At 40.6% G+C, this 26,121-nt stretch overlaps 1 protein-coding gene across 9 annotated transcripts in view; it reads left to right on the top strand.

The window, feature by feature from the left end:
• The window catches only part of CLEC16A (C-type lectin domain containing 16A), a 177,988-nt gene that overhangs the window by 122,792 nt on the left and 29,075 nt on the right, over nt 1–26,121 (top strand). For 8 of the 9 annotated variants that reach the window (XM_050966410.1, XM_050966413.1, XM_050966412.1 and 5 more), the window contains exons 20-21: nt 2,199–2,403; nt 3,742–3,903. In XM_050966410.1, the coding sequence (XP_050822367.1) occupies nt 2,199–2,403; nt 3,742–3,903 (367 nt within the window). Of the gene's footprint in view, nt 1–2,198; nt 2,404–3,741; nt 3,904–17,667; nt 18,657–26,121 lie in introns of those variants that run through there. The other variant, XM_050966416.1, reaches the window with a different exon arrangement.

Here is a 26,121-nt window from a genome sequence, read left to right as displayed (position 1 = left end):
GGCCCTGCTTCAAGAAAGCATCTCTGTTCATCAGAGCACTGATGTCAATAGCACTTAAACACGTGCTTAAAGTTAAATCACTTCTGAATCAGAGGAATGGGGAACAGATCTTATAATACTAGTGAAGAAAAAGAAAGAGATGGCTTCTCATAACACATTAAACCGTGTTTTTAAACTCTGAAATACTTAAACATGAATTCCAGTATCTGCTATATTTAGTACACTTAACAAAGAAAATAAAAACTAAAATGTACCCTGAAGTGTGTGTGTGTGTGTGTGTTTGCACATGCATACAAGCACACAATACATTGGGATATATACTGGGTCGGGGTGTCCCTCTGGAAGATTTTATTTACTGTTTATTAGGATTTGTTGTGGAATATTATGAAATCTTTTATTCTACAAAATTGCCTAGAACAGTGGTCACCAACTGACAAATAGTGATTGACTGATTGATCCTGGAGCCTCTGCCAGTCAGTAGTGATTTCCAGTCACTAAAAGTCCAGCAGCGCAACATGGCTAATACAGGCTCCCTGCCTGTCCTGGCCACACACTGCTCCCGGAAGTAGCCAGCACATCCCTGGGGGAGAGGGTGGAGGGCAAGGGTCTCTGCGCGCTGCTCCTGCCTGCAAGCTAGGGGCGGCTCCAGGCACCAGCACGCCAAGTGCATGCCTGGGGCGGCAAGCCACGGGGGGCTCTCTGTCGGTCGCCACGAGTGTGGCAGGCAGGTTGCCTTGGGCACCATGCCTGCGGAGGGTCCACTGGTCCCGCGGCTTCGGCGGACCTCCTGCAGGCAAGCAGCCAAATCCGTGGGACCAGGGACCTCCCGCAGACAAGCCGCCGAAGGCAGCCTGCCTGCCGTGCTTGGGGCGGCAAAATACCTAGAGCCGCCCCTGCTGCAGGCAGTGCGCCTGCAGCTCCCATTGTCCGGGAACGGGGAACTGCAGCTAATGGGAGTTTCAGGGGTGATGCGTGCAGAGAAGGGCAGTGCATGGAGCCACATGCACCCCTCCCCCAGGGGCTGAAGGGGCATGATGGCCACTTCCAGGAGTGGTGTGGGGCTGGGGCAGGCAGGGAGCCTGCCTTAACCCTGCTGCGCCACCGACCAGAAGCTGCCTGAAGTAAGTGCTGCCTGGCGGGAGCCCGCACCCCAACACCTGAACCTCCTCCCAGAGCCAGCACCCCAATCCCTCTCTTGCACCTCAAGCTGCCTTCCCAAGCCCTAATCCCTCTTCCCAAGCCACTCTCAAACCCCCTCCTGCACCCCAAACCTCTCCTGCACCCCAACCCCTTGCCCCAGTCCTGAGCCCTCTCCCAGAGCCAGTACCCCATGTCTCCTCCTGTTCCCCAAACCCCCTCCCACAACTCAGCCCTCTGCCCCAGCCATGAACCCCCTCCCACACCCAAACTCCCTCCCAGAGCTTGCACCCCTCACTCCCTCCTGCACCCCTCCCACAGGCTCAGCCTGGAGCCCCCTCCCACACTCCGAACCGCTCAGCCCCAGCCCAGAGCCCACACCCCCTCCTGCACCCCAACCCCCTGCCCCAGCTCTGTCAAAGTGAGTGAGGGTGGGGGAGAGCAAGCAATAGAGGGAGAGGGGATGGAGTGAGCAGCATGGGGCCTCGTGGAAGGGGTGGGGTAGATCCTGGGTTGCACTTAAATTCAAAAAGTGATGGTGTGCATAAAAAGGTTGGAGACCACTGACATAGAATGTTACAATGAAGAAAGCAAGTATAGATAATTCTGGAATCTAGTCCTTTGAATTGTTACCTGAGAAAAATGGGATATCTGCATCTTTCAGTCTAGTTTATAATAATTCTTCATTTAGTCCAAATGCTTTGGTACCTAATTCAAATTACTTGGTATTCCAGCTACATCAGAATGTAAACATATATAAATGAGTTGCTGAGCAGTAGTAGTATCTGTTTATTATGTTATGCCAAGCTCAACAGTCAGGTTTCTAGAAAATTTAGAGCGAGAATCACTTTCACAGTCAAACCACTTAACTGAATTTTTGCCTGACATAGCCCTGTTGGGTTTACATCACAATATACTGTAACATTGCGTGTATCTGTGTTTAAACCAGTACCTCATCTCTCTGACTTCTTATAATGATGTATTGTTCATATCTAATTTAAAATATTCACAATGAGCAACTCAATTTCTTTCGCTGCTAATTGTATTCCATTTCTTTATAGGATATGCAGGTAACTGGAGTAGAAGATGACAGCAGAGCTCTGAATATAATAATTCACAAACCTGCATCTAGTCCGCATTCTAAGCCCTTCCCCATTCTTCAAGCCACGTTTATTTTTTCTGATCACATTCGCTGTATCATTGCGAAGCAGCGTTTGGCAAAGGGCCGTATCCAAGCTCGACGTATGAAAATGCAGAGAATTGCGGGTAAGCAGATGTCTTAAAATGTTTCTCTTTGAAGTGGGAAACATGTCTCATGACAATTCAGTGTAAGATCTGCTCTTGTGTGTCCTCTAAAGCATCTGAAATACTGCATCCCAGGAGAGGAATCTTGAAACCAGTGTCCAGTTTCTAAACAATAGATCTTAACAATATCTTCCTGTTATAGCAAAATGCATAGTCATATGTGATGTCTGCCCCAGCCTGGAGGAGAGGAGAGATTGTGAATGAACCACATGTTAGTGTTGCTCAATTCACTAATGGAAAGTACTCAGATACTGTGCTGATAAGGGCAGTGTGAGAAGCTACATAGAATAGAATGTCAGCGGTTAAAATTTCTGAACTTTTATGTGTTAAGAGATGTAGGAGGGAGGGTTATCTATGTAGGTGGTTATCCATCAGGTAGGGATTGAATGTATGATAGCTAAGGCCTAAATCAATGCAGCACATGGTGAGAATTGGAACTAATCAGCTGAGTGAATCTGTTAGGGTTGAGTGAATGGAAGAGGATGGAATATACAGGTGAGAAAGGAGACTGAACATCTTAGTTATTTGATTATTGGAGAGCATCAATCACTGTCTGGAATATCTGCTAACGTGAAACAGAATCTATAAAGAAAATCTGGAGTGGTATTAAAATTAGTGACTCAACTTCAACTGAGAATTATTCAGTCTAGAGTTTTTTAAAATCAGTTTCTAATGTTTCAATGCAATGTGAAATATACTTATGCTTTGGTCCTGTGAATTATAATTGTGCAGTCCAATTCTTTGCTCGTCTTGATTTCTGGTATCTAAATTAATTAAGAGTAAGTTTGGAATTAAGATCTTACATAGAAATTGACCTAAAATAGTGTGGATGGTCATGCAAACTGCAGATACTTGCTTACCTAAATAAAGCATATTACCTGTCTCCAAATGGCTTGGCCTGCTGGCATATACAAACATAACTAATGAATGACCTTGTTGATGGATATTTTTTACTACGATACAAATTTTTGAAACGGCTTGCTACCATCACGTTTATGTAATGGAGAAGTACAGCAAAAGGCCTGTTTCCTCCTTTAATAAATATTGGGGTTTCCATGTATGTACATGAAAGGGAGTGCGGTTTGCAACCACTTGTTGCCTTTTTCCCCCTATAATTACAGGGCAAAACAAGCAGCAAGCTATTTTTATTCAGAAGATGCAAGTATGAGCAAGCTATGTAGATTGATCTAAACTAGGTTTGTCCCAAGGTTCTGGGCAAGTTGGCAATGTAATTATCACATTAGATCTCCTTTTTTAGAGATTTTTTTATTAAGAAAAAATCAATTTGTTTAAATGTAGCTCTCCTGGATCTTCCCGTCCAGCCTTCAACTGAAGTGATGGGTTTTGGACACAGCTCTGCAGCACAGCACCTGCCATTTAGATTTTACGACCAGTCACGGCGTGGCAGCTGTGACCCTGCTGTACAGCGATCTGTTTTTGCATCTGTTGACAAAGTCCCAGGTAAGACAGAACTTCTGATGAAGCAAGCTGCTGCTCCACGTCAATCAAATATGTGAAACATGTGGCACAGCCTTTGCCTCTTGAACTTTTTGAGCAAAACCTCAACCCTTACCAGAAAAGTTTTTTTTTTCTTTCAATGTTATTCTTTTTAAACTATCTTGTTGTATTATATGTAACCTATCAAGAAGTGAAACCATTCTATTTTCAGATGTTAAATACAAGTAAGTTGTTTCTCTGAACCTAGGTCAGTTTGTCTCCTTAAATAAGATATATCTGATGGTTGGTATTTTGCCATCTGTCTTGTTTTCAGATTATAAATAGGTCTATTGAAAATTTTCTTAGAATTACAACCTTGAAACTTCTTAGAAACACTCAAAATGTTACTAATCAAGTTGTGGTAGTTTCATCAGTAGTACAAAATGACTAGTTCAGCAAGGTGTGGTTACCCAAAAACACTGATTCTAAGGAAAAGATGACTGCACATTTTAATGCTTATGTTCTGTGGTGTGAGCTTAAGATAAGTAAGATCCAAGCCTTTCAAAGCTCAGTTTCTAAAAATGCAAAGCTTTTCAAAGCTCAGTTTCTAAAAGCTGGTTTACAAGTTCGAGGCTGATTAGCCCAAGCATTAGTAAATATATTGTAGAAAATGCTCTTGCAAGTGGCAGAGAAGCACAAGCTAACCTGATAAGTCTCTCCACCTCCAACTTGTGATGTGAAGGTGCTTGTGCAGATGGATATGTGCTGGATACCTGAATAATTAGTGATATCTGATACTTATACGAATGCTTTTTATATAGCTTATAATAGTACCATATGGTCCTAAATTAGTTTTGTTTTTTGTTTTTGTTTTTTTATAATGCAGTAGAAATGTGTGTCAAATGGCTATTGGTACAACTTTTAAAATATGTTAAAATTGCTTGGTGACAAGTCCAAGTGTTTGGCCTCCTATTCCAAATGATTCAAAGCTCACTGTGTCACTGGGAACAGTAGATAGAAAAAATTGAGCTAAAATCAAATGTAGAGATAGAAAGCTTCTGAGAACAGATACACTCCAGGATGAGTCTCTAGGAAGAGTTGTTTAGTTAAGCAATATGTCATAACATGAGATGCATAAGTAGCTTCTTGGTACATGCCTTAGTTGTGTTGTGAACAAGATGCCAAAGGTACCGTCTTCAAGTACCAAAGTAGTATACTAGGTCTTCTAGTGCACACTCTGTCGGGTATTACTGCTGTGGGAGTATGGGTCACTTAATGTCACGTGTCTTTTAAAACTCACATATCTTGTTCACTCTGAAGAGCTCCTTGTGATACAGAGATTATAAAAAGCTTTTCTCAACTATTATGTGAAATCGGGCTAGTGAACAGAGAACTACTTCTTTAGTATGGAAATAGCAACATTTATAAGTTAATAGATAGATAGGTTTGAAATCCATTTGAGGGCTTCAGGAGATGCAGAGTGAACAAGTGCCCAATCTTTTCATTTCCAGAAGGTAATGCAATACCTTTGCAATACCGCCTGCAAATGAAAAGATGGGGCATCTGTTCACAATGTATTCAGGGGTTTGGAGGTCTCTGCATTCATACTGGTGGGAGGTTGTTTACTTCAGAGCCTGCCTATTGCACTCACCAGGTGTCTTCTGTTATCCAACTCCTACCCAGAAGAGCTGCTTCAGCTTCCCAGAATGGTTGGTGGGACTTAAAGCAAGTGTGAGGTGGATGAGTTAGAGGTGGATGAGCAAGAGCTTTCTTGTACCCGTGCAAGATAACCATCTCTTGACTGATGGTTGGAGGAAGGATGTTTGCGAGGACTGGAAGCCAAGGCGGTAGAGTGGACCTCAGAGTCAAAGCTGTATGTAGCTGGATATCAGTGAGGTCCATGTGTGACCTTCTTCCCCAAACAAGTATGCAGTGTTTGGCCGTGCAATAAATTAAAGCCACTTTTCCCATTTGTAACGCATGTGCATCACAACACCAGCTAGAACCTGCTAGCTTTTGGATGATATTGATGCAACTAACAGAGAATTGAAACCATCAACCCTTGTTAATATGCTGGTGAGAGGTTTTCACAGGACCAGTAAGGGTGTAACCAATGCAGATTATGCTGCTAGGTTACTGTTCCCTATCACATCTGACTCAAGACTTCCATAGGAAAAGTGTGGTCAGAAAAGATGCCAAGATTCTGAAGGACAGTAAGCTCCTCTGAGTAGGTTCACTGAGTAAGATTGTTGTCATAAATTATCTCCCCAAGTAAGAGTACTTCTGCAATGAGGGCAAGATAATCAATGCAAATGGCTGACAGTATTGTCAGGGATTCCTAATAAATAGTTATAATTGGTAGAGACTGGAGACGTTTCATTGTGTGCATGTGCAAAAATGGAAAAAAAAATTAACATTTAACATGGTGTTAAATGTGCAAAATCAAACATTCAAGACAGGAAATTTAAAATATTAAAGTTGCTTCCATGCAGTTAACTTGGCCATGGCGTGCATTCTAAATGTTTTATGGATGTTCATTACAATAGTCAATGATACAATGGGGTTTGTCTTTTCAAAAAGCAGTAAATATAACAAAGTATAAAAATGCTACAATAAGTGCATTATGGCCAAGTTAACGTTACTGAATTGCACGCTTCTCTTAGGGTTATAAGGCTAATGGTTTAATCTGACTTTTTGGGGGAGGAAAGGAGCACCCATAGCTTCCATTGACTTCAGTAGAAACTGTGAGCACTCATCTTTAGTGACTGACTGAAATGGAAGTTTAGAAATAAAGCTCAGGCACTTTTAAAATTTATCTGACAAGTTGCAGTTGAGTTATATTGTCCCTGTACTAGTCATTTTCTATTGTACGTTTCAGTGTTGTTAGAAACTGATATTCAGTACAAGTATGCTGGTTGAGGCAGCAAAGTTCTCTTTATATTTTTAGAGAACACAAGACTTGCCTCTTCTTTCACAGACATGGATTCACAGAATAAAATAGGCACAAATTCGTATAGATATTCCTAGAATAGTGAACAGTTCCTTAGAAGAGCCAGGTGTTATGCATAACACTGAGAGGTAAGTAATCTGCAGAAAATATGAAGCAATATGGCGTGGTGTTGCAGCACAGATTTTTTTGACAACAGTCAAATAGTCTAAATTAACATACTTCAGCTATTCCAGAAATATTTTTCCAAAATAACTAAAGGCAGTGGTGTACAGGAAAATTCAGTTCATTATGTCTACCTACTGTATGCCACCCACTCCATGTTCTCTACCATTTAGTGCTACACAGCTAATATAGCTATTGTAAAGGAGTTAATGTCTCCTGTGCCTCACAAATAAGCAAAATTATCAACAAGGTTCATTGCGGAATCTTTATTGCTTGATATAATCAGCAGAAAAAACTAGATTTATCAGATCTGTTTTGGTTTAAGTACACCAAAAAAAGCTGCCAGAGTAGCTTCCATGAAATTTTGCTTGGCACAGAATGTATTAGCTCAGGAGTTCATTTAAGGTTAATATACAGAAAATAGAAGGCTAGGGCTGGACTGATATGTTTTTGAACTCCTCTCTGCACTGGTACCTAAATATGGCTGTATCTGTAGTCAGGGCCTATATCCTGGGTAGAATGTTAGCAAGAACCACTGCTCTCTCCTGATCCTCTGCTATTCTGATCATATATATCAAAGGGGCATAGAGGGCTGAAGAGCTCTACCTTGTGCAGTTTAAGAGACCTGGACAAGTGCTGGGATAATAGTCTGGTCAGAAGTTCTAGGTCCTTTGTCCACTTCTCCCTCTTAAACTGAAAGTGAATGAAAGTTAAGTTCCTAATTTGTACTGAAGTAGGTCTTTTGTCCCTTCATGCCCTTGTTCATCTCCTGGCCCTCCAGAACCCTCCACCTCCCCTGAATAGCAACGTGTCAAGTGCCCATGTACTCTGCATCAGGCATTTGAATGATCATGATTAGGCAATATAAATATATATATACACACACTTCTCAGAGCTACTATTTCAAGCAGTCTGCAGATTTCACTGCATGAGTTACACTGTTCACCTTTTGAAGAGGTTCTTTAGCCCCTGCAGTTGTGAAGACCTAATTTTAGATGACATCTTGAATTTTCAAGCACAATTAGGAGGCAACTTTAAAAAGAGCAATTGAGACTATTTGTGTCACATAATATGTACATAGATTATGTAAATTATATAATTACCTTATCTAAATAAGTCTTCTGCTCCAACTTGCTCTTACAGTTTTATGGAGCAACATTAAAGTTGCGTAAACAGTGTGTGTGGCAATGGTGGTTTGAAAGAAAAGGTAAATGAAGGAGTACTGAAATGTGACAAGGATGCAATGTACTATAATGACAACTCTTATTATTGTGTTTATGACGTGTATTAGGCAAATACATATTCAAAGGTTTTTCTCAACACAGCGAGGAACAAGAACAAAATAATTCTGGGGAAATGTTACTCAATCGTCACGAGTTGTGGCCACTAATGTGCTAGGAGGGGTTTCTGGGAGTATATTAAAATTTCTTCACCAAACTGCAGAGAACTTTGAGATCCTTTCCGTGGCTATCATGTTCATCACTTTCCTGGATCCTGCTAAATCATTCCTGCCAGAAATGTTGTATCCTTGGAGCTCATAATAGTGCTTTTGAAGAGCAAATTCTTTTGTGGAGAGGACCCGACATCTCCAAAGGGGAATTTACTTTATAAACATTTCCTTGTGGAATATTTCCCAACGGAAGTATCACTTAATTTGTTCATCAGCCTCCTAATTTCAGATTATACCAGTTGAACACTGAGCTATATATTCAGTATATCTTACAGGAAGGAATCTTAAATTTTTCCAACATAACACCCTTTAATCTGTTTTACCAAGTGGTGCCACCTTCCTACTTACTAATGATTTAGAGGGACTTTTCTTTAAATAAGAAAACAATAGATTTCTCTGTCCTCTCATCCTCTTCAGCATTGTACCCCTTGTACATGGGGCTTAGAACAGACTAATGAGAAGAGCTTGTGGAAAGCCTCTGAAGAATATTAGCTGTGCATTGCTGGTCATGGCCCCTTTATCATTTCAGAATCTGAACAAAAATTCCCTGTACCACTCCAGATTAAGATTCTTTTATCAAGATTTTAGCTAAGAGTTCTATACATGAGTTGAGGAGATGCTGGAAAGCAAAGCAAGGTAATCTGAACAAAAAATTATTTCAGCTCTACATGAATGATACCTTTCGAAATTCTGTGAAGAAAATGTTTTCAGTCTTATTAGATTTGCATTAAATAAATGAAGAGGGCAAGGCAATTGTCTGTGGTATTGTAGTGAGGCGGTGTGGTTCCCCGCCGCCCCGGAGAGAAATGAGTCCATCTGGACACCTGAGTGGGTGGAGCCAGGGAGCTCTGAGCCCACCCCTCCAGGGGGTCAGGCGTGCACTGGAAGTATAAAGGCCCACCCCCAGAGCTCACTGAGAGAGCAGCCACCAGGGAGGCCAGATGCCTCCGGCCTAGCTCACATTTGGGAAATGCCCATGGCCTGCAGCAAACCCAAGGACTGGCCCAGCTGAGCCTGCCCTTCGCCAGCTACCAGGAGGAGTTGCCGAGTCTACCCCTCGTCAGCTATCCTGAGGAACCCATGGTGCTGGACTCCCCTGAGGACACCACCAGGACCCAGTTACCTCAAGAGGGAAGTCTGGAAGTAGCCCAGGAGCAGCCGACCCTTGTCTGGCTGCAGCACTGCCAGAGCCCATGTCAGTGTGTTGCGGCCTGGATCCCGCCTGACTCAGCAGCAGGTCTTCTGCCACTGCTAGGGCCCTGGGCTGGAATGCAGTGGAGTGGGAGGGTTGGTGTCTCCCCTGCAACCCAACTCGCGAGTGGCAGTCTCCCCCTCTCCCAGGCCCTTCAGAGCCAAGGACTTGGGCTTACTATTATATACAATTGTTGCTCAGCCCCTGCCTGGGCGCCTGACTCACCATCGCCCCGCTCTGACCTAGGGCCTGGACTTACTGTGTTTATTTCTGCTCCCACAAAGGCTGCAGAGGAAGACTCCCGCGGCCGAACCAATTCCCCACAAGACATCTGAGTTTAGTGAGGTGGTGTGGTTCCCCGCCGCCCTGGAGAGAGAGACGAGCCCCAGCTAACCTCTCTACAGGTGTACAAAGGGACATGATCTAGAACAAATAGGAAATTAAGAAAAGGATAATTTAGGCCAAATAAACTGTAAAATGATATTCCAGTTATTAGCTGTTGTAATCTGTGTATGTGGTGGAAATCTCATCACTTCAGTCATTGAAACTGGACGCTGCACAGACACTGAAAACATTCATGGATTCCAATGCCAGCAAGGACTATTGTGATTCTAGCACTGGCAGGGGCTGGGCTAGATGATCAAGGTAGCTTTATTCCTACTCAGTGTCCGGAATCTGTGAACTCTGTAATGTTCTATTGTAACTTGTAAATCAGAAAAAGACACGTTTTAATTTGAAGGATTCCCGTGTTCCAGGATAACCAAAGCACCTATTGGGCCTTTAGAGTTGGGTGAGATCTTTCACTTCAGAATTAAAAATTACAACATAAAGCAATTCAAATTGAGATAAACCACAGCTCCCACAGACATACCTGCCATTAATAAGAATCCTACCAAATCAGCTATTCAGCTCTGAAATATGCATAAAATATGAGAATAGGAGACTGCAGATTGAATGTCAATTTCTAAACTCTAATCTGATTAGATATTGTATGTGACAGTCTGAAAGCCTTCCATTAATGAAAGATTGCAGAGAATGGGGAGTGGAATCGAGGATTTAGGTACTAAGTCTCTAATAAAACTTTTTAAAATTAAGGGAAGGTGATGACATCTGTCCCCCTTTAGGGGGCCAGGTTGGAGAAGATAAAACCATAGCACAGCTGGGATAAATGAAGCCTTGTTCATAATACTACTTTGGTTCACTAATATTTTTCTTAGGGATGGCAGGTGATTTGTGGACAAGGATAGTTTTGTAGTCTTTTCCTTCGCACTGGGAAAAGGGATCTGTTTACCTAAATCATTGACTAGTGACTTGATTTGTCTGAGGTGCTGACCATCTGTAGGTCCCCCTGACTTCAGTGGGGGTTTTGAGCACGCAGTACTCCTGATCTGTTTGACTTGGACTATGGGACTCCTGGGATACTCCAGACCATCAACCTGATCACCACCCACTTTACTAATTATCTAGGGCTGCCCAGACGATTATGGGGGGAGGGTGCCGCCGAATTGCTGCCAAAGACCCGGAGCGGAAGAAGTTACGGGGGCCCGGGCCCCATGAGAGTTTTCCGGGGCCTCCAGAGCGAGTGAAGGACCCCGCTCCAGGGGCCCCAAAAACTCTCACGGGAGTCCCTATGGGTCCTAGGGCAAATTGCCCCTCTTATCCCCCCTCCCCCGGTCTGGGCGTGCCTGTAATTATTCACTGAGCACTGCAGCAAAGCGACAGCTCTGCTGTGCTTTAAGACCAGCTTTCTATTTAAAGTTCAACTCTTCCAAGTGCTCTAAAATCTACGTGATTACTTGGATTGTCTTGTAATTTGGTATGCCTTATGATGATATGGTTCTGCTACTAATCCAAATTTGGGGCCACTTGACCAAGGGACTTGCGATACCCCAGACCTTCATTCTCATCACCACCCACTGTCTTAACAGCACTTTCAAGGTAACTTTCTACAGTACTTGTAAAATTCTGTTTAGTTTGGATATCAGATAAATACACCGAAGCATATACTTCAAGGAAATATAGGTCAGCAGTGGTTTTATAACATCTGAAGGGCTGTTTGGACTTAAGGGATAGTAGTGCTTTACTTTTTCTTCCTGTTACAAAATATGTATTAATGGCTCCAAGCAATAAATGCTTAAAGCTGAGTTGTTTCTCAGTAAACAAAATGAACTGCTGATTTAAAAAATACTTTAGTTCCTGTTCCATAAGCTCCCACAATGGAATTGTGGAAAATCAAAACACTCATAAGTTCCAATTTGAGAAATGCTGTGGAGATGGCTAAATTGTCCCTTCCTTGTTTCATAGCTCACTGAATAGCACAGTGGATTGTAGATCATAAGCAAGTTTAAACAAACCTATATCGCCCCCATTCTCTGGGAGGAAAAAACCCAGTGCAAGTACTATCTCAACCTGCTATGGAAATAATCACTATAGGGCATATAGAGGCTTTTGGCAAGTCTAAGTGCAAGTCTAATTTGAAAAACTGACATTTTCATGCATTCTTACTCTATATATGTTCCATCTGTGTAGTCAGTCATACCTGCTGACAAGATATTATTGCTTTTTACTCCTGTTAACACTGCAGGGCCAGAACAGTAATGAGGAATGAACTGGATTCTATTTCTTCTTGTTCACTGTCAACAGTAGTGTTCGAAACTTAATCAGTTAGACCTATGCAAACTTATTAAAGGAAGCAGGGTAGGATCGGTGTATCTAAGCATGCAGTTTGAAAGCATTAGGATTGCATAAATGTTACTGCCTAAGGTGGACTGCAGAACATTAATTACAATTAATGTGTGAAAATGAAAGAGATCATCTGAAATCTTAAGTCTTAGCATTGAATTTATAGGAGTCACAGCTGGAAAAAATCTGGTTTGGTAAAAAATTAAATGTGTTTGAGGTGGAAATAATGGATCACCACAATGGCATATGTTAAATGGTCACTTTTCTAAAAGGAACTACACTTCTAAATAACACATTAAGGGAAAGCCCAAGAATTTTGAACACCTATAATGTGTGCTGATGCTTTTAAATATCCGTATGTCATTTATTTCCATTAGAGCTCCTCCAGTCCAGTTCAGTTGCATTGTTTGTTTGAATTTCTTTGGCTTTACAGAGCAAGCTCCTCTCCAAATGACAGAAAAATGTTCGGCAGATTGTAGCACTTAGTGCCCTCTTTACATCATCCATCTGTTTTATAGAGGGATAGCGAGGGAGCTGGGGCTATCAGGAATACAAAGGGCAGCATAGTTTCTGGGGAGAACATGCTGTGAGGAGCATAAGGTGATGTGGTGAGTAGCTGGGGTTCCTTCACAGATGTTTTAGGGTCCTCTGGGTCCACCGTAGATTTCCCTGTGTACCCACAAGATTAGAAGTTTTTCCCCACAGTGGTCATTTGGATAGGCCTTCCTAATTATCTACATTGAGTATTATAGCAGAGCAACAGCTCTGCTGTAGTTAAAGTTAAGACCAGCTTTCTGTTTAAAGCACAACTCTTCTAAGTGCTCTAAAATCTACACCTTGAAATTTGGTGGGCCTAATGAGGACATGGGGTTCTGCTAGTGATCCATATTTGGGGCCACTTGACTAAGGAGAGACTGAGATAAAAATGAGGGTGCAGATTGTCACAGCAGGATCTCTGGCAGTTGAGGATTACACCAACAGAGTGCTTGGCACCCAGAAGCTTTTTGGAGAAAATCAAATTAAAACATTGTTTGAAAAAGATTTTGCTTCTTGATTTAGGCTTGACACAAGTCTCACGTGCTTATTCTTGCTCCTAATAGATTGCATTGAGTGTGCATAGACAGAGGAGTTGGCAGCTGTGCTGTGCTGTGATAGTTTTAGTAAGGCGTGCAATTCTACACATGCATTAGGTGGTCCAATATGTCATCCTTCTTGCAGCATTACTTTGCATACATGGCATATGCAAGGTCCAACTGTGTGGAGGACACCATTTTGTTCTACAAAATGGCATGCTCCATGTGCATTTGCGGGCCAGATAGAATTGTCCCATGGGCCGGACCAATGGACGTACAATGCGTGGCTTGCATACATGGACAGCACACCATTGGTTAGCAGGATTGTTAATCTTTGAAGTTTCATGCCAGCTGGATACCTCAAGAGGATAAGCAGTTTTTCTTTGAACCTAACTCCCCCAGCTAGTGTCCATTCAAGTCCCATCTTGGACAGAAAACAGGAAATGATTGGGAGGCATATTGCTAAAATCTGTCTGTCAGGGTGGCTTTCTGTTTTGGGAGACATAATCAAAATATTTTGTTTAAAAATAAATAAAAAGCTAGCTGAATGCTTGCTGGCAAGGGAGGTTCATTTTAGGGGGTGGAGGAGTTGGAAGAATAGGGGTGAGAGAGGCTTGGGACTGCGTTGAGGGGAGAGAGGATAGATGGAGAAGGGTGGTAAGGGAGGTGATGGGGGTTGGGAGTTCAAGAGGGAGGGGGTAGGTCACTGGGAGAGGAAGTGGGGAACATAGGGGCAAGGGCAGCTGTAAGTCTCAAGTTCTCCTCTTCTCTGTGACAGGATCTGCGGGGTGTCTTTCTATACCATGTGACTGGGATCTGTCTCTGCCCCCCATTTTGTGAGCCAGGTTCTGGGGGTCTTGCCATTCTGGGGAAGGGTCACTTTCTTTGAGCGATCCCCCATAATGCCCAGCAACCATACTCGCACTCTGCCTTTTCACATCAGAGCTACCTGCACTTTCCATACACTCAAAAATGGAGCCTATGCCCCCAGCAGAATCCCACACTTATAAAATTAACAACCACTTCATACCTTTTTACTTCATACCTTCGCATTTGCACACTGGATGCCACCTAACCTATACTGTTCCATGCCCATCTTTAAATCCAACAGACTGATCTCACATTGCACCTCACTACCCATGGCAAGAAGACCCCAGGGCCCTACCACTGACACAACCTACACAATTCTGTATTGAGATGATGCAGACTGGAACCTCAGGGTACGTATGCTTCCCTTTCCTTGGATAACATATATGGAGGGTCTGAGAGCCAGATCTCCTCATATCAAAATCACAACTTATTCCTCCACTATTCAATACAGCTACACTTAACATAGTGAATGCAGCTGGAATGCTTGCAGCTAATTCCCAGTGGCTATTGCCAGCTCCAGGGGGTCAGAATTAAGGTTCTGTGGGTGTTTACATTAACTCTGAATTTCTGAAGTTTGAGTTTTGCTGAACTCGATGTTCAGGAAGGACACGAGCTATCGATGGACAGCCTAAACTCTGTTAATGAATTTTTTTGCCCTTTAATCATTCTGAATAGGAAGCTTGCAAAATGCACGTTAAACAGTTCCTACTAGGAAATATGTCACTGCCAGATAATCAAAGTTGCAATGCATTGTGAAGTATGTATTTAGCAACAGTTCCAAATGTTTCATGGCAGACACTGCTTTTGGTCACCTTGAATAGCTCTTTGATGGATTTCATGATGGCAAATACATGAAGTAAAATTAGAGTGCTAGGTAATTTTTTTTAATATATGCTTTTTGAAATGCTACTTTATGAAAAAGAGATTAAAGTATTGTACACAAAGGGTGGCACTTTCAAAGTCATCGAAGTGACTTAGGAACATGAGTCCTGTTGACTTTCAGTAGGACTTGGGCTCCTCAATTCTTGGTTAAGGTGAAACTCCAGAGTTTAGCTATTTGAGTATATCCAATACTTCTACGCCTTCTTTGCCTTTTATTATTTTTAGATACCAACATCGGTTAACCATGAGTGCACCTAATTTTCAATCTCATCTCTACATTTTTCTTGCATTTGTGGGACATTTTAAATAAAATCATCACTTATGTAATCTAGTTTTTGCTATTTACCCCACATTTTAGTTGTTAAAACCTATATAGCACCTTTCATTGGGGGTTTAGAAGCACTTTATAAATGTGTGAGGGAGGTAAAGATTAATACCCAGATTCAACAGAGGACTGAAGCATGTGCTTTGCTGAATAGGGAAGTAGAACTGAAAATCTGAAGTGCTCAAAAACTGAGCCAGGCCACAAAAATAATGAGATTTTTAACACCCTTTTTCATTTGCCTTTTGATTTGTGAGCACTTGGTTTGCATTTTCTGGCTTTTCTCCACAGCCATGAAGGCTGGAAACCTTTTATTTTATTTTATTTTAATGACAGCAGAGATTATTGTTGCATTGCAGGTCTCCAGAAGTTTGGGGAAAACACCAGATATCGTGAGACTTGTGATAGAATTGTAACAGCTGGCAGGACAGTGGATGGGATTATCATGTGTTTAAGTGCTTTGTTGAATTAGGGCCTATATCTCTGTGCATGTCACTAAAACCCTAGCCACTACCAGCTGCTAAAGCCTAATATTTCCACAAAATATTTGGAAAACTATACTTTTGTTGGAATTGAACTTCTGTTGAAATTGCAGCTTCATACATACAGTGGCACATTTTTCTCTTAAATGAATTTGTTCATCTTTTGTTCAAGTAGTTATAGCCACTTTTTGATTGCAGACAGCGTCTTTTTAATGCACGCTGAAAATAATTTATTGGAACATTTTGACAGTCATCTGCAAAGGTAAAAAAGGAAGATGGAGAGAAGTGACAAGCTAATGGGGAGGAAAATAGGTCACTAAAGCTCAGAAGAGAGGCAAAATTCAAATCAAGGATTAGGAAAAGTGTGGGTGGGTGAAAGGACCATTTAACAAGAAGTTACAGTCAGCTTAGTGAAAAGCTGAGGACTTAAAAGGTGGTAGGAAGGAGTGGGGGTAAAATTACAGTCATTGAATGCTGAAAAAACATACACCATGTGGCATAATGTTGAGACTAAAAATTATTAGAGCATGTCTGCCGTGTAATTCTTTTTTGGGTACTGATTATAGCTGTGCAAACTGCTGGCAGCAAAATCCCAGAGCCCACAAAACTTGTCAGGTTTTGTGCTTTTGTAGCAAACCTGGTCTGAGCTTCACATCTGTAATATTTGTGACCATGGATGGATTATTTTGAATCAAAACAGTACAGAATTTCCAGTGATGGTTGACATAGTTTTTGAGATTTGGGGTTTAAACCTACGCAAGTTGAAATTGAAGAGAATGTTTGCGTGAAGTTGTGTGAAGGAAAACCACCACTTTTTGGCAAAGATGTAAAAAATAAACAAAGGGCATTTGGATTTCATACTTTGTTTTTAATTACTGTATATGCACAGAGAAGCCTGAGTTGTGGATTGTTTGACTTATCTTGTAAAGTTTGGGATGACAATCCAGGAAGAGGTGGAAAGTTGGCCAGAACCCACTGTTTGCTCTTGGGCACTAACTGACTATGCAGTTCAGAGTTATTAGAGCAGGATGGGGAGGAAAAGAGACGACAACACCACAGCCTAGGTGAATGGAGGTCTGACTATGGGAAAAAACTGTTTCTCTCATTGGAGGACTGTTTCATATCTCAATTTCGTAGATTTTTTTTTCCCCCTCCACTGTGTTTTGTCCTGATCTGTAGGACTGTCTCCTTATTTGAGATGACAGAATTAAAGCTATACCATTCAGAGGCAGAGGGGGAAACTCTGAAATTTAACACAGTGAACATGGCCTTCATCGCCCTCAAAGAACTAATACTGTTAAAGTAAAGCTGAAGAGCTACGGCAACTTCATGTCTGCACTGAAACATCAGTGGCATCTTATAAAGCATTCCTTGGCAATATTGTTAATACGTATTTAAGAAACTTAATGTTGCCCTGTGAAACTTGCCAATTTTCATCATGCAGAAAGTGCATTCTTCTATTGCAGCTTAGGGAAATGCATCCTTCCTGAATGATCAATTAGGTATAGAGTCTTAAATTTCAGGGGAGCATGTTGAAGGATACAGAAGGATCATGGTTATTGGAATGGAAATGGGACACATGTATCAGTATCTGCATTTCTAAATTTTACCACCATTTGAAAACAAGCTGCAGAGGTCACAGATGAAGGTACCTTTAGGACCTCTTAGGTCTCATTTCACTTCCAATAGCCATGACTAACTCTGCTTACTTTTTTCTTTGCAGATTGTTCCTGAAGAAGTCTCATGGTTGAAATATATCTTTCTTTATCAAGGCTCTCAAGCTGAGGCATTTTAGATGATAGAGATTTTTTTTAAAAAGTGAGATTAACATCCCAGTGCAGCACCTCTAAAATCCATCTGCAGATAAAGTGCTTAAAAACTTGTATTGATCATTTTTATTCTCCATTGATGTGACTTGGTGTGGGTCATCTTTTTCTGTTTTCAGCAAGATTCAGCAGGAATGCAGCTTTCATGTTTTCTTGTGTGAGATGATAGCCAGATCAGATACTATTTCTTTTCTCTCATTAGTCAGTGTAGCATTGTGTTAATTTCCCAAACTAATTGTTCTAAAAGAGTGCTATAATTCTAGTTCAGGCCCTGCAAAGAGAAAGATGTTTTGTAGAGGAATACATTTTCATTGCAAAATAATTGGCAAATTTTGATTAATATTTTGTCCCAGATAACTTAATATAAACCTTCTACTGGTGGTCACAGTTTGGCAAAACATATATTGACCTAACACTCAGTTCATGAGAAAATGTTTGTTTTTTCCTCTTACTGGTTATTGTGTGACTTGCTTTGAAAAGTGAATGTTGGTAGCAAAAAGTATATAACTATATGTGATGGGCAAATCACATTTTTTACTATGTAAAAAGCTCACATTTTGGAGCATGCTCTCATCTGAGCTCATCTCGCTTGTCTCCTACTAACAGATAAATTATGCTCCAATGTATGTCGTTTGTATGGGCCTAACTTTGCTTGTTTATAAACATTAACTGTAATGTAAATCGCAGTCTTCTGTTCACATCAAACAAATTGAGGCACATTAAGCACTTTTGGTGTGTGCATTCTGTGATTGCATGTTTGTAGAAAGCTCAACGTAATGAAGCTGAGCAAGCTGCTAGAGTGAAATAAATCATCACTTGTGAGTATTTCCAATGGCAAGAAACTGGAATTTGTTCAAATTCTAATAAAGAATTTAACACTGAAGAATTACTTCGTATTTTTGTCTGATTGCAAAGAAGGAATGTTTCTGTTAGGTTTAACCATTTTAGAGACAAGGTGGTTGAGATAATGTCTTTTATTTGACCAACTTCTATTGGGGGGTGGGTGAGAGAGAGAGAGAGAGAGAGAGCTGTCTCTCACCAACAGAAGTTGGCCCAATAAAGATATTACTGCATCCACCTTGTTTCTAATATCCTGGGACCAGCACAGCTACAACACTGCACAGGTTTAACTATTGATGTTTTTGTGAACTATTAAGCTTTTGTCTGAAAACATGGCATATCTTTTTGCTTTGTCTTCCTCCGTGACACACAGAAGAACAGGCCAAAGTGGGAGCACACTGCATCAGAAAAAAGTACTGTATGTTTTTCAGATATTTGCTGCATCTATTATGGAAAATATGTCTAAACTATAAAACTGCAGGCTTATAGGGAGATACTTCATTTTAATGAGAAGTTGAGGCCTTCTTTAGTGTGCTTTAATTTCTGTTTGGACTTGTTTTTTCATCCATTTGGACAGGTGGTACTGAGGGTTGTGGTGGGTTGTTGGTTTTTTGTTTTTTTTAAAAAGGTGCCCGTTGGTGCTCACTTAAACTTTTCTCATCTATGTGATCTTGTACATTGTACATTTGTGGGAGTTCATAGCCAATAAAAGGAAGAAATTTGAGGTCCAATATTAATTTGAGATTTGGAGAAACTCCTAAGTCCTAGATGGTCTCTGGCAGAGTATCCTCTTCCTGTTGGCAGCCTGAGGTACTGAACAGACTCTTTTGCCACACTCAGCATATGCCTCTTTGCTAACAAAACAGATTTCCCATTGCTAGTTCTGCAAGACACTCTTAAGTTTACTAAGACAGGTAGCTTGTGTGGTAAAAAACTGTAGTTTGGACAAAGCAAGTTATATAATAATGGATGCAGACAACTTCAGATAAATACAAACACTCAATTTCACCACTGAGAATCTAAATCCATGTGCGCTAAAGTAAATTTTGGATTTTTTCTCTAGACTTCCAATATGTTTGTTGATAGAGCTCTATCTGTGCAAGCAACCCTTGTTGGCTTACAGAAATGTATGCACTTAAAATTAATGAGAATAAAATTTTATGCTAAAAATGTAAGCATAGATGTAAAAACAGCTGCAACAGACTAGTCATTGGTAAAGCTGAGGAATTCCAGATCAAGAACAGTGGATGGGATTTCACTTTAACATAGCTGTTGACAGACAATTGAGTTAAGGAAAAGCAAATTTATATGTAATATTTTAATGGTTAGAGAATGAGAGTAGGGGATAGGATTCCTGGTTTCTATTCCCAGCTCTATTGCAGATGTTGTCTATGACTTACTGGATGCAAGTCTGTTCCTATCATCTTTAAAATGGGCATGAAACTTTCTTACTTCACACGGGCAATTTGGGCATGAATGTGCATAAAGCTTCTTGAGATCCTTGGCTGAAAGTTGCTATAGAAGCATAGATTACTTGAAAGTCAGCAAAGCAGTACAGTTTTAGGTCTTATTAGATTTAATAGGCAATTAGTGTAAAGTTCTAAGGTCTAATTGCTTGTCCTTAAATTCTTGATTATGAAAGCTGGAATTGATGGAGTTTTCATTTAAAACTTCTCAGGGAGTCATAGCAATGATTAAGTGAGGAGGTCAAAAATTCAAAATTTAATTTATGAACAATTCATTGTAGAAGTTTTGGTGATGTTCAGGGCTGAGTGCCTGTAGGACTAGGTATCCAAGATAAGTGGAGGCCTCTTCAGCTCTTGCAAACGGGGCTGTAGTAGTTCCCTTAAGCCTCCCAGCCCCATCAGTAGAAGCTTGGTTTTTCATCCCTATTTGTATTCCTTTCCCTTAAGCTTAATCCACGCCCTCCCTCTCAATGCTTTAATTTATGTAGTTTGTTAAAAATAAACAGCCTCAAATGTACTTAATTTCAGTTCAAGTTTCTAAACTACTTTCACTTGGAAGATACTAATCAGCCCATCTAGAGACTATGCACACCCTTCTCTGGAAAGAGACACTAAAGTCATACTCATTGACTCTCCTAAAAATGGATTTTTATCCACCCCGGTAGACAGCATGGATTAGTCAAGTAAAGACATGCCTGAAGGTAATGGGTATGTTCCCTATTATGTACCTTACGTGTCTCTCTACACGTCCAAGCCATGCCTCCCCACGTACGCTGTTGTTGTTTGCAGTGTAGTGTCTTGCAGCCTCTGGAGTCTTTCCTCAGTGAAAGGCTGAGAAAATGGGGAAAGTCTCCATCTGCTCCCACTTCTGGAGCCTTTCCCTGCTGCCTCCTCCCTCCAGAGCCTTTCAGTGACACGTAGCTACGCACCACTGTGTGGAAGCAGCTTGCATTTCACTGACATGTAGCTTCACATGCACAGCACACCACGACTAGTGGCATGTAGGTGTACGCCAATATGTGGTAACTAAAACTTAATGGGACTTAAGCTGCCAAAACCTCAGAGAAATGCTCTTTTTGGCACAATGCCGTTTGCAAGAAATAAGTTGATCTTTGTAAGCAGTGAATGCAATTATAAAAGTCAGGTACAAGTTCTCTCCATTTCAGGCAGGTATAATGGTTCAAAACCGAGTCTATGGATTTATTGCATGGAATTAGTCCAAAAGATATAAATAACTTATACCTAAAAGAAACAGTCTGTCTTAATTATTTTGAAGACAAATTGTTAGCATGCTACTGGTACTCGAAGAAGAGCAGCAAGTTTGGTAATCAAACTGTTGTTGAGGGTTTAATAGACCTACCTAGCTGGTCTTTTTCCTTGTGTCTTAAAAATATTTGATTGAGTTTTAGATGGTCTGCAGTATTTGTCCAGATCTGTCACTAGAAGTTTGGTGCTTCTCAAGTCTACCTATTGCTGCTAAGTCCATAATGAGTTTACCATGCTCTGTTGACTATACATTTCACAATGTAATATTGCATAATTTTCTTGCTCTAGTATTTTTGCCTGTTAATGTTTGGGGAAAACAGAGAATATATTTAACATTGGTTATTTTGGATTCGCGTTTAACAGTCCTATCACTGAGCAATGTGTATGCTATGACATGTCTTGTTAATTTTGCAGACACACTGCCTTAAAATTCCTTGAGGGCACATGTGCTGCCTTTAACGTGAAGGTGTGGAAAGGGGTAATCAAGGAACCTAAATCTAATGGAGCAAATGAAATGATGCTCAAACATGGGGAATCTGAAACAATGCAATCAGTAAGAAATTATACCATATTCTTAACACAAACAGATTTACATGAAATCATTCTGTTATAGAGATTACAAAATGACAAATGTAAATATCCTGGGACCAACACGGCTACAACACAACAAACAACAAATCTAAAAGCATATGGGATCTACTTTTTCAGCACCTTAGTGCCATAGAGATTCCATGTTTGTAGTGTCTCAATGATTGCCAAATCCTATTTGTTCATTTGACAAGTCATTGTTTTTTCTCAGCCCTGCAATTTTACCTTTTCTTTTCTGCAGATATATCTTCAGCACAGCTTAACTGGGTTTGGTTTGCTGGTGTTGAGTGAGAGATCCCAAGTAGCTTTTCAGATCCAGGATATATCTGCAAAGCTGCCAGTTGAGGTGGAGTAGAAATCCCTTCTTAAGTCTAGCAGTATTGATCTGACCATCACTGAGATCAAAATATAAATCCTTCTAGTGACACTTCCAATCACTTTTCGGAATTGAATGGGTGACCAGATGTCCTAATTTTATAGTTGGCATGGCTACTTCCACCTTTTCATGTTCTCTGTATGTACAAATATCTTCTGTCTCTGTGTTCCATGCTATGCATCTGATGAAGTGGGCTGTAGCCCATGAAAGCTTATGCTGAAATACATTTGTTAGTTTCTGAGGTGCCACAAGTACTCCTGTTTTTTTTGTGTATACAGACTAACACGGCTGCTACTCTGAAACCTAATTTTATAGGGACAGTCCAGATATTTAGGGCTTTTCTTATATAGGCTCCTATTACCCCTCACTCCCTGTCCCGATTTTTTACACTTGCTGTCTGGTCACCCTACAGTTGAACTACTTTTTAAAGCAGTTATTACCATTTCAAACTACAGAGGGCTTTGCCACCAAAAAAGAAAAGTCAGTATCTCTCTCCCCTAGTACATTGTCCTTTCTGTCATGAAACTTCTAGGCTTCCCATCTAAAAAAGGATTTAGCAGAGCATTCTCCTTCCATCTGACTTTGTATCATAAATTAATTGTAATCAAATAATTAGCAAGCATCACACAATTTTCCTCAACACTAACCCAAAATCTGGAAGAAAAATGAAAGCCCTATCCTTTTTCCTTAGTGATTTGGTTAAACTGGATATGCATAAAAATATATGTATATGTTCTGCATTGTATTTCCTGGTTCCGATGTTATTAATCTCTTCTCTGGTTCTTGTTTTAAAAGCACTCTACTATTACTGGTAACATGTAGTGTAATTGTTCCCATTTCCTTCCAGGAATTTGAGATAAGTTTTCATTTCATACTTTTCCAGAAATGTTTGTTTTTGGTTATGGTCTCTCCTCAGAATCGTGGCTTATGGGAAGGAAAGGCATTTTTCAAAATGTTCTCTTGTACATTTGAACAGCTTTGGCAGCTGAGAGAAGATGTTTTGAAAGTAGCTGAGAACTGGTGGATGGACAAAAATTGAATATAATCTTGGCCTAGGCCCTTTTAAAGTATTAAGAATCTCCTTTGATGCACTATTACTCTACCCTTTGTCGTTCATAGTGTGATCATGGCTATCTGTAGCCAATGAGAACTAATTAATTACTGCTTAACTTAGCCCAAAAGTCATAAATGGTTCTCTTTAATAGATGTGACAAATAGTGAGGAAAGTGCAATGTATTGCCAGACGCCTGCATCTGACATTATGGCGTGCACAGCTCAGTTTATCTAATAGCACAGATTATGACGTTGTTGCAACAAAGAGGCCTTTTTCTGAGAGATGTAGAACATCTGCAAAAAAAAATTTAAGTCAACATTGTCAGCATTCACTGGAGTAGACTTCAGATTCGGGAGTCAGGAGGTACTTAGCTTCCTTCAGAATGGGGATATATTCAGTGATATAATTCAAAGGCAAGAGCAGTATTTTTCTAGAGTGGATACATTAGGCAAGTAAAAAATTATTAAACTTGGTTCACTTCTGTATGGCAATAAAATGCTAACAAGCTAGATCATATTATAAGTTAAGGAGGAAAAAGATTAATCAAACTGGTTAACTTAATACAAGAAGAGAGACGTTGTGTTTTAATCTGGATATAAACTGTATGAAATGGGATGCAATTTACAGTGATCTGACTCAGTCAAAGCATTATAGATCATGCTGGCAGCAGTGTTTATAATTAAAGTTGCAGAACACTTTCCATTATAAGACTTTGTTTTCAGTTGCTCATAACTTTGACAGATTTTATCCTTTTGAGCTGAAATTTCTGAGCCAGGTGTCTCTCTCTGACATTTTTTATATTTTAACCAAAAAGAGTTCCTTTTTTCCAAGAATGAAATTAGGAAAATGTTTAAATGGTTTTAAAAAAAAAAAAAAAAAGGTCTTAACTGCTGAGAAGTTCTAGTACAGAAGTAGGCAACCTACGGCACGTGCACCAAAGGTGGCACACAAACTCATTTTCAGTGGCACTCATGCTGTCCAGGTTCTGGCCACCAGTCCAGGGGGCTTTGCATTTTAATTTAATTTTAAATGAAGCTTCTTAAACATTTTACAAACCTTATTTACTTTGCACACAACAATAGCTTAGTTATATATTATAGACTTATAGAAAGAGACCTTCTAAAAACGTAAACATGTATTACCAGCATGCGAAACCTTAAATTAGAGTGAATAAATGAAGACTCGGCACACCACTTCTGAAAGGTTGCCAACCTCTATTCTAGTATTACCATGCTTTGATGCAGGGACTTGAAGTTTGGCAGAGAAGTTGCTCTAGTATCGAAGGTGCTGGTCCCATTGACTAACCATCCAAATTTGTAGGCCTCTGAAAATCAATATTTGCACACTTTCAGTAGAAGTTTATTAGAGTTTGGCCACAAAATTCTCCAACATTCCTTCTCCACTGAGTAGGACTTTTTCCTGCAGTTACTCCTCCCATCTGTCACTGTGGCACTGGACACCAGACCTGATTAGGGACACATTCTTCTGTGTTCTCAATTCTCCCACTTCTGACACCTAAACCTCATGGACGAGAAGGAGAAAGTACCTGACTCTAGTGCAAGAGACTGATTAGCGAGGGGATGAGTACAGTGTGTGGGGAAGGGAAGGGAGAATGGGACCGAGCGGGGAAGAGACCGGAGTAGAAGGGTTTGTAACTGCTAGAGAATATTCTCATTGGGCCTTGGAATGGAATGCAGGATTCCCGGGTCACGACATTCCTTTGTTGCCAGCAAATATTTGTTAATCCCCCTGTCAAAATGTCTCATACCCCTTTGTTGTCTGGAGGATCCTTGTCTTATTTGTTTCATAATTTGGAAGGTGTGTGGTGAATGAGCATTGGGATTGCAGGAAGAGAAGGAATGGTCTCATAGTTAAGACTTTTGAATGGCACCCTAGAGAACTGGATTCTGCCCTGCCACAGAGTTTGTATGTGATAGTAGGCAAATAACTTACAATGGCTTCATGTGAAAAAAATAGTTTTGTGTTCCTCATGTTCCAACTTGAGGTCTAGGGCCTGATCTGTAAAACTACTGAGCTCACACAAGTGCAAGTGAAGTCAATAAGTGTTTGCTCCGAATATGTATAAAGTGCTATAAAATGCTGAGTACTCTGAAAAATCAGGCCCTAGGCTTCTTAAATTGATCATCCAAAACTCAGCATATACTTTTGGCAGCTTTGGCTTTAATCTCTCTCTGTCTCAATTCCCCATCTTTAGAATACCTTTTTCTGCCACAAGTATATTGTGAAGACAAATTCATTAGTGTTTGTGAAGCACTCATAAAATATCCAGGAGGAAAATAATTCTTTATTCAGTGCAAGATTTGGAGGGTGTGTGGTAAATAAGGTGTGAGACTACACACTGATAAGAATAAAAAGATGTAATAAATATCTGAATCCCTTTGCATTGACATGAACATTAATACTCTACCATCTGTTTTCTTCCAAACACATAAATGACCAATGCAGTTATGGATGGATCCTTATCCATGCCCTGAGTATCTAGAAAGCTGCAGCCTAGGGGTATGAAGGTACAAACTAAGAGCATAGTCCTGCAAAACCCACATAGCCCCACTGACTTCAGTGAGACAATCTCTGTGATGTTAGGCCTGGTTTACACACACAATTTTTACCAGTATAACTATTTGGGTTAGGGATGTGATTTTGTTTTTACCAAAATAGTTAATCCACTTCAGTCCCTAAAACGGGTGCACTTCAACTGGTATAACTTATTCCCATCCTTGTTGAAGCATAGTGAACACTT

The sequence above is a fragment of the Gopherus flavomarginatus genome, chromosome 9 (assembly GCF_025201925.1).
Source record: "Gopherus flavomarginatus isolate rGopFla2 chromosome 9, rGopFla2.mat.asm, whole genome shotgun sequence".
NCBI classification, from domain to species: domain Eukaryota; kingdom Metazoa; phylum Chordata; order Testudines; family Testudinidae; genus Gopherus; species Gopherus flavomarginatus.
The sequence above is the reverse complement of the archived record's forward strand: the minus strand, read 5'-3'. Positions and strand labels throughout refer to the sequence as shown.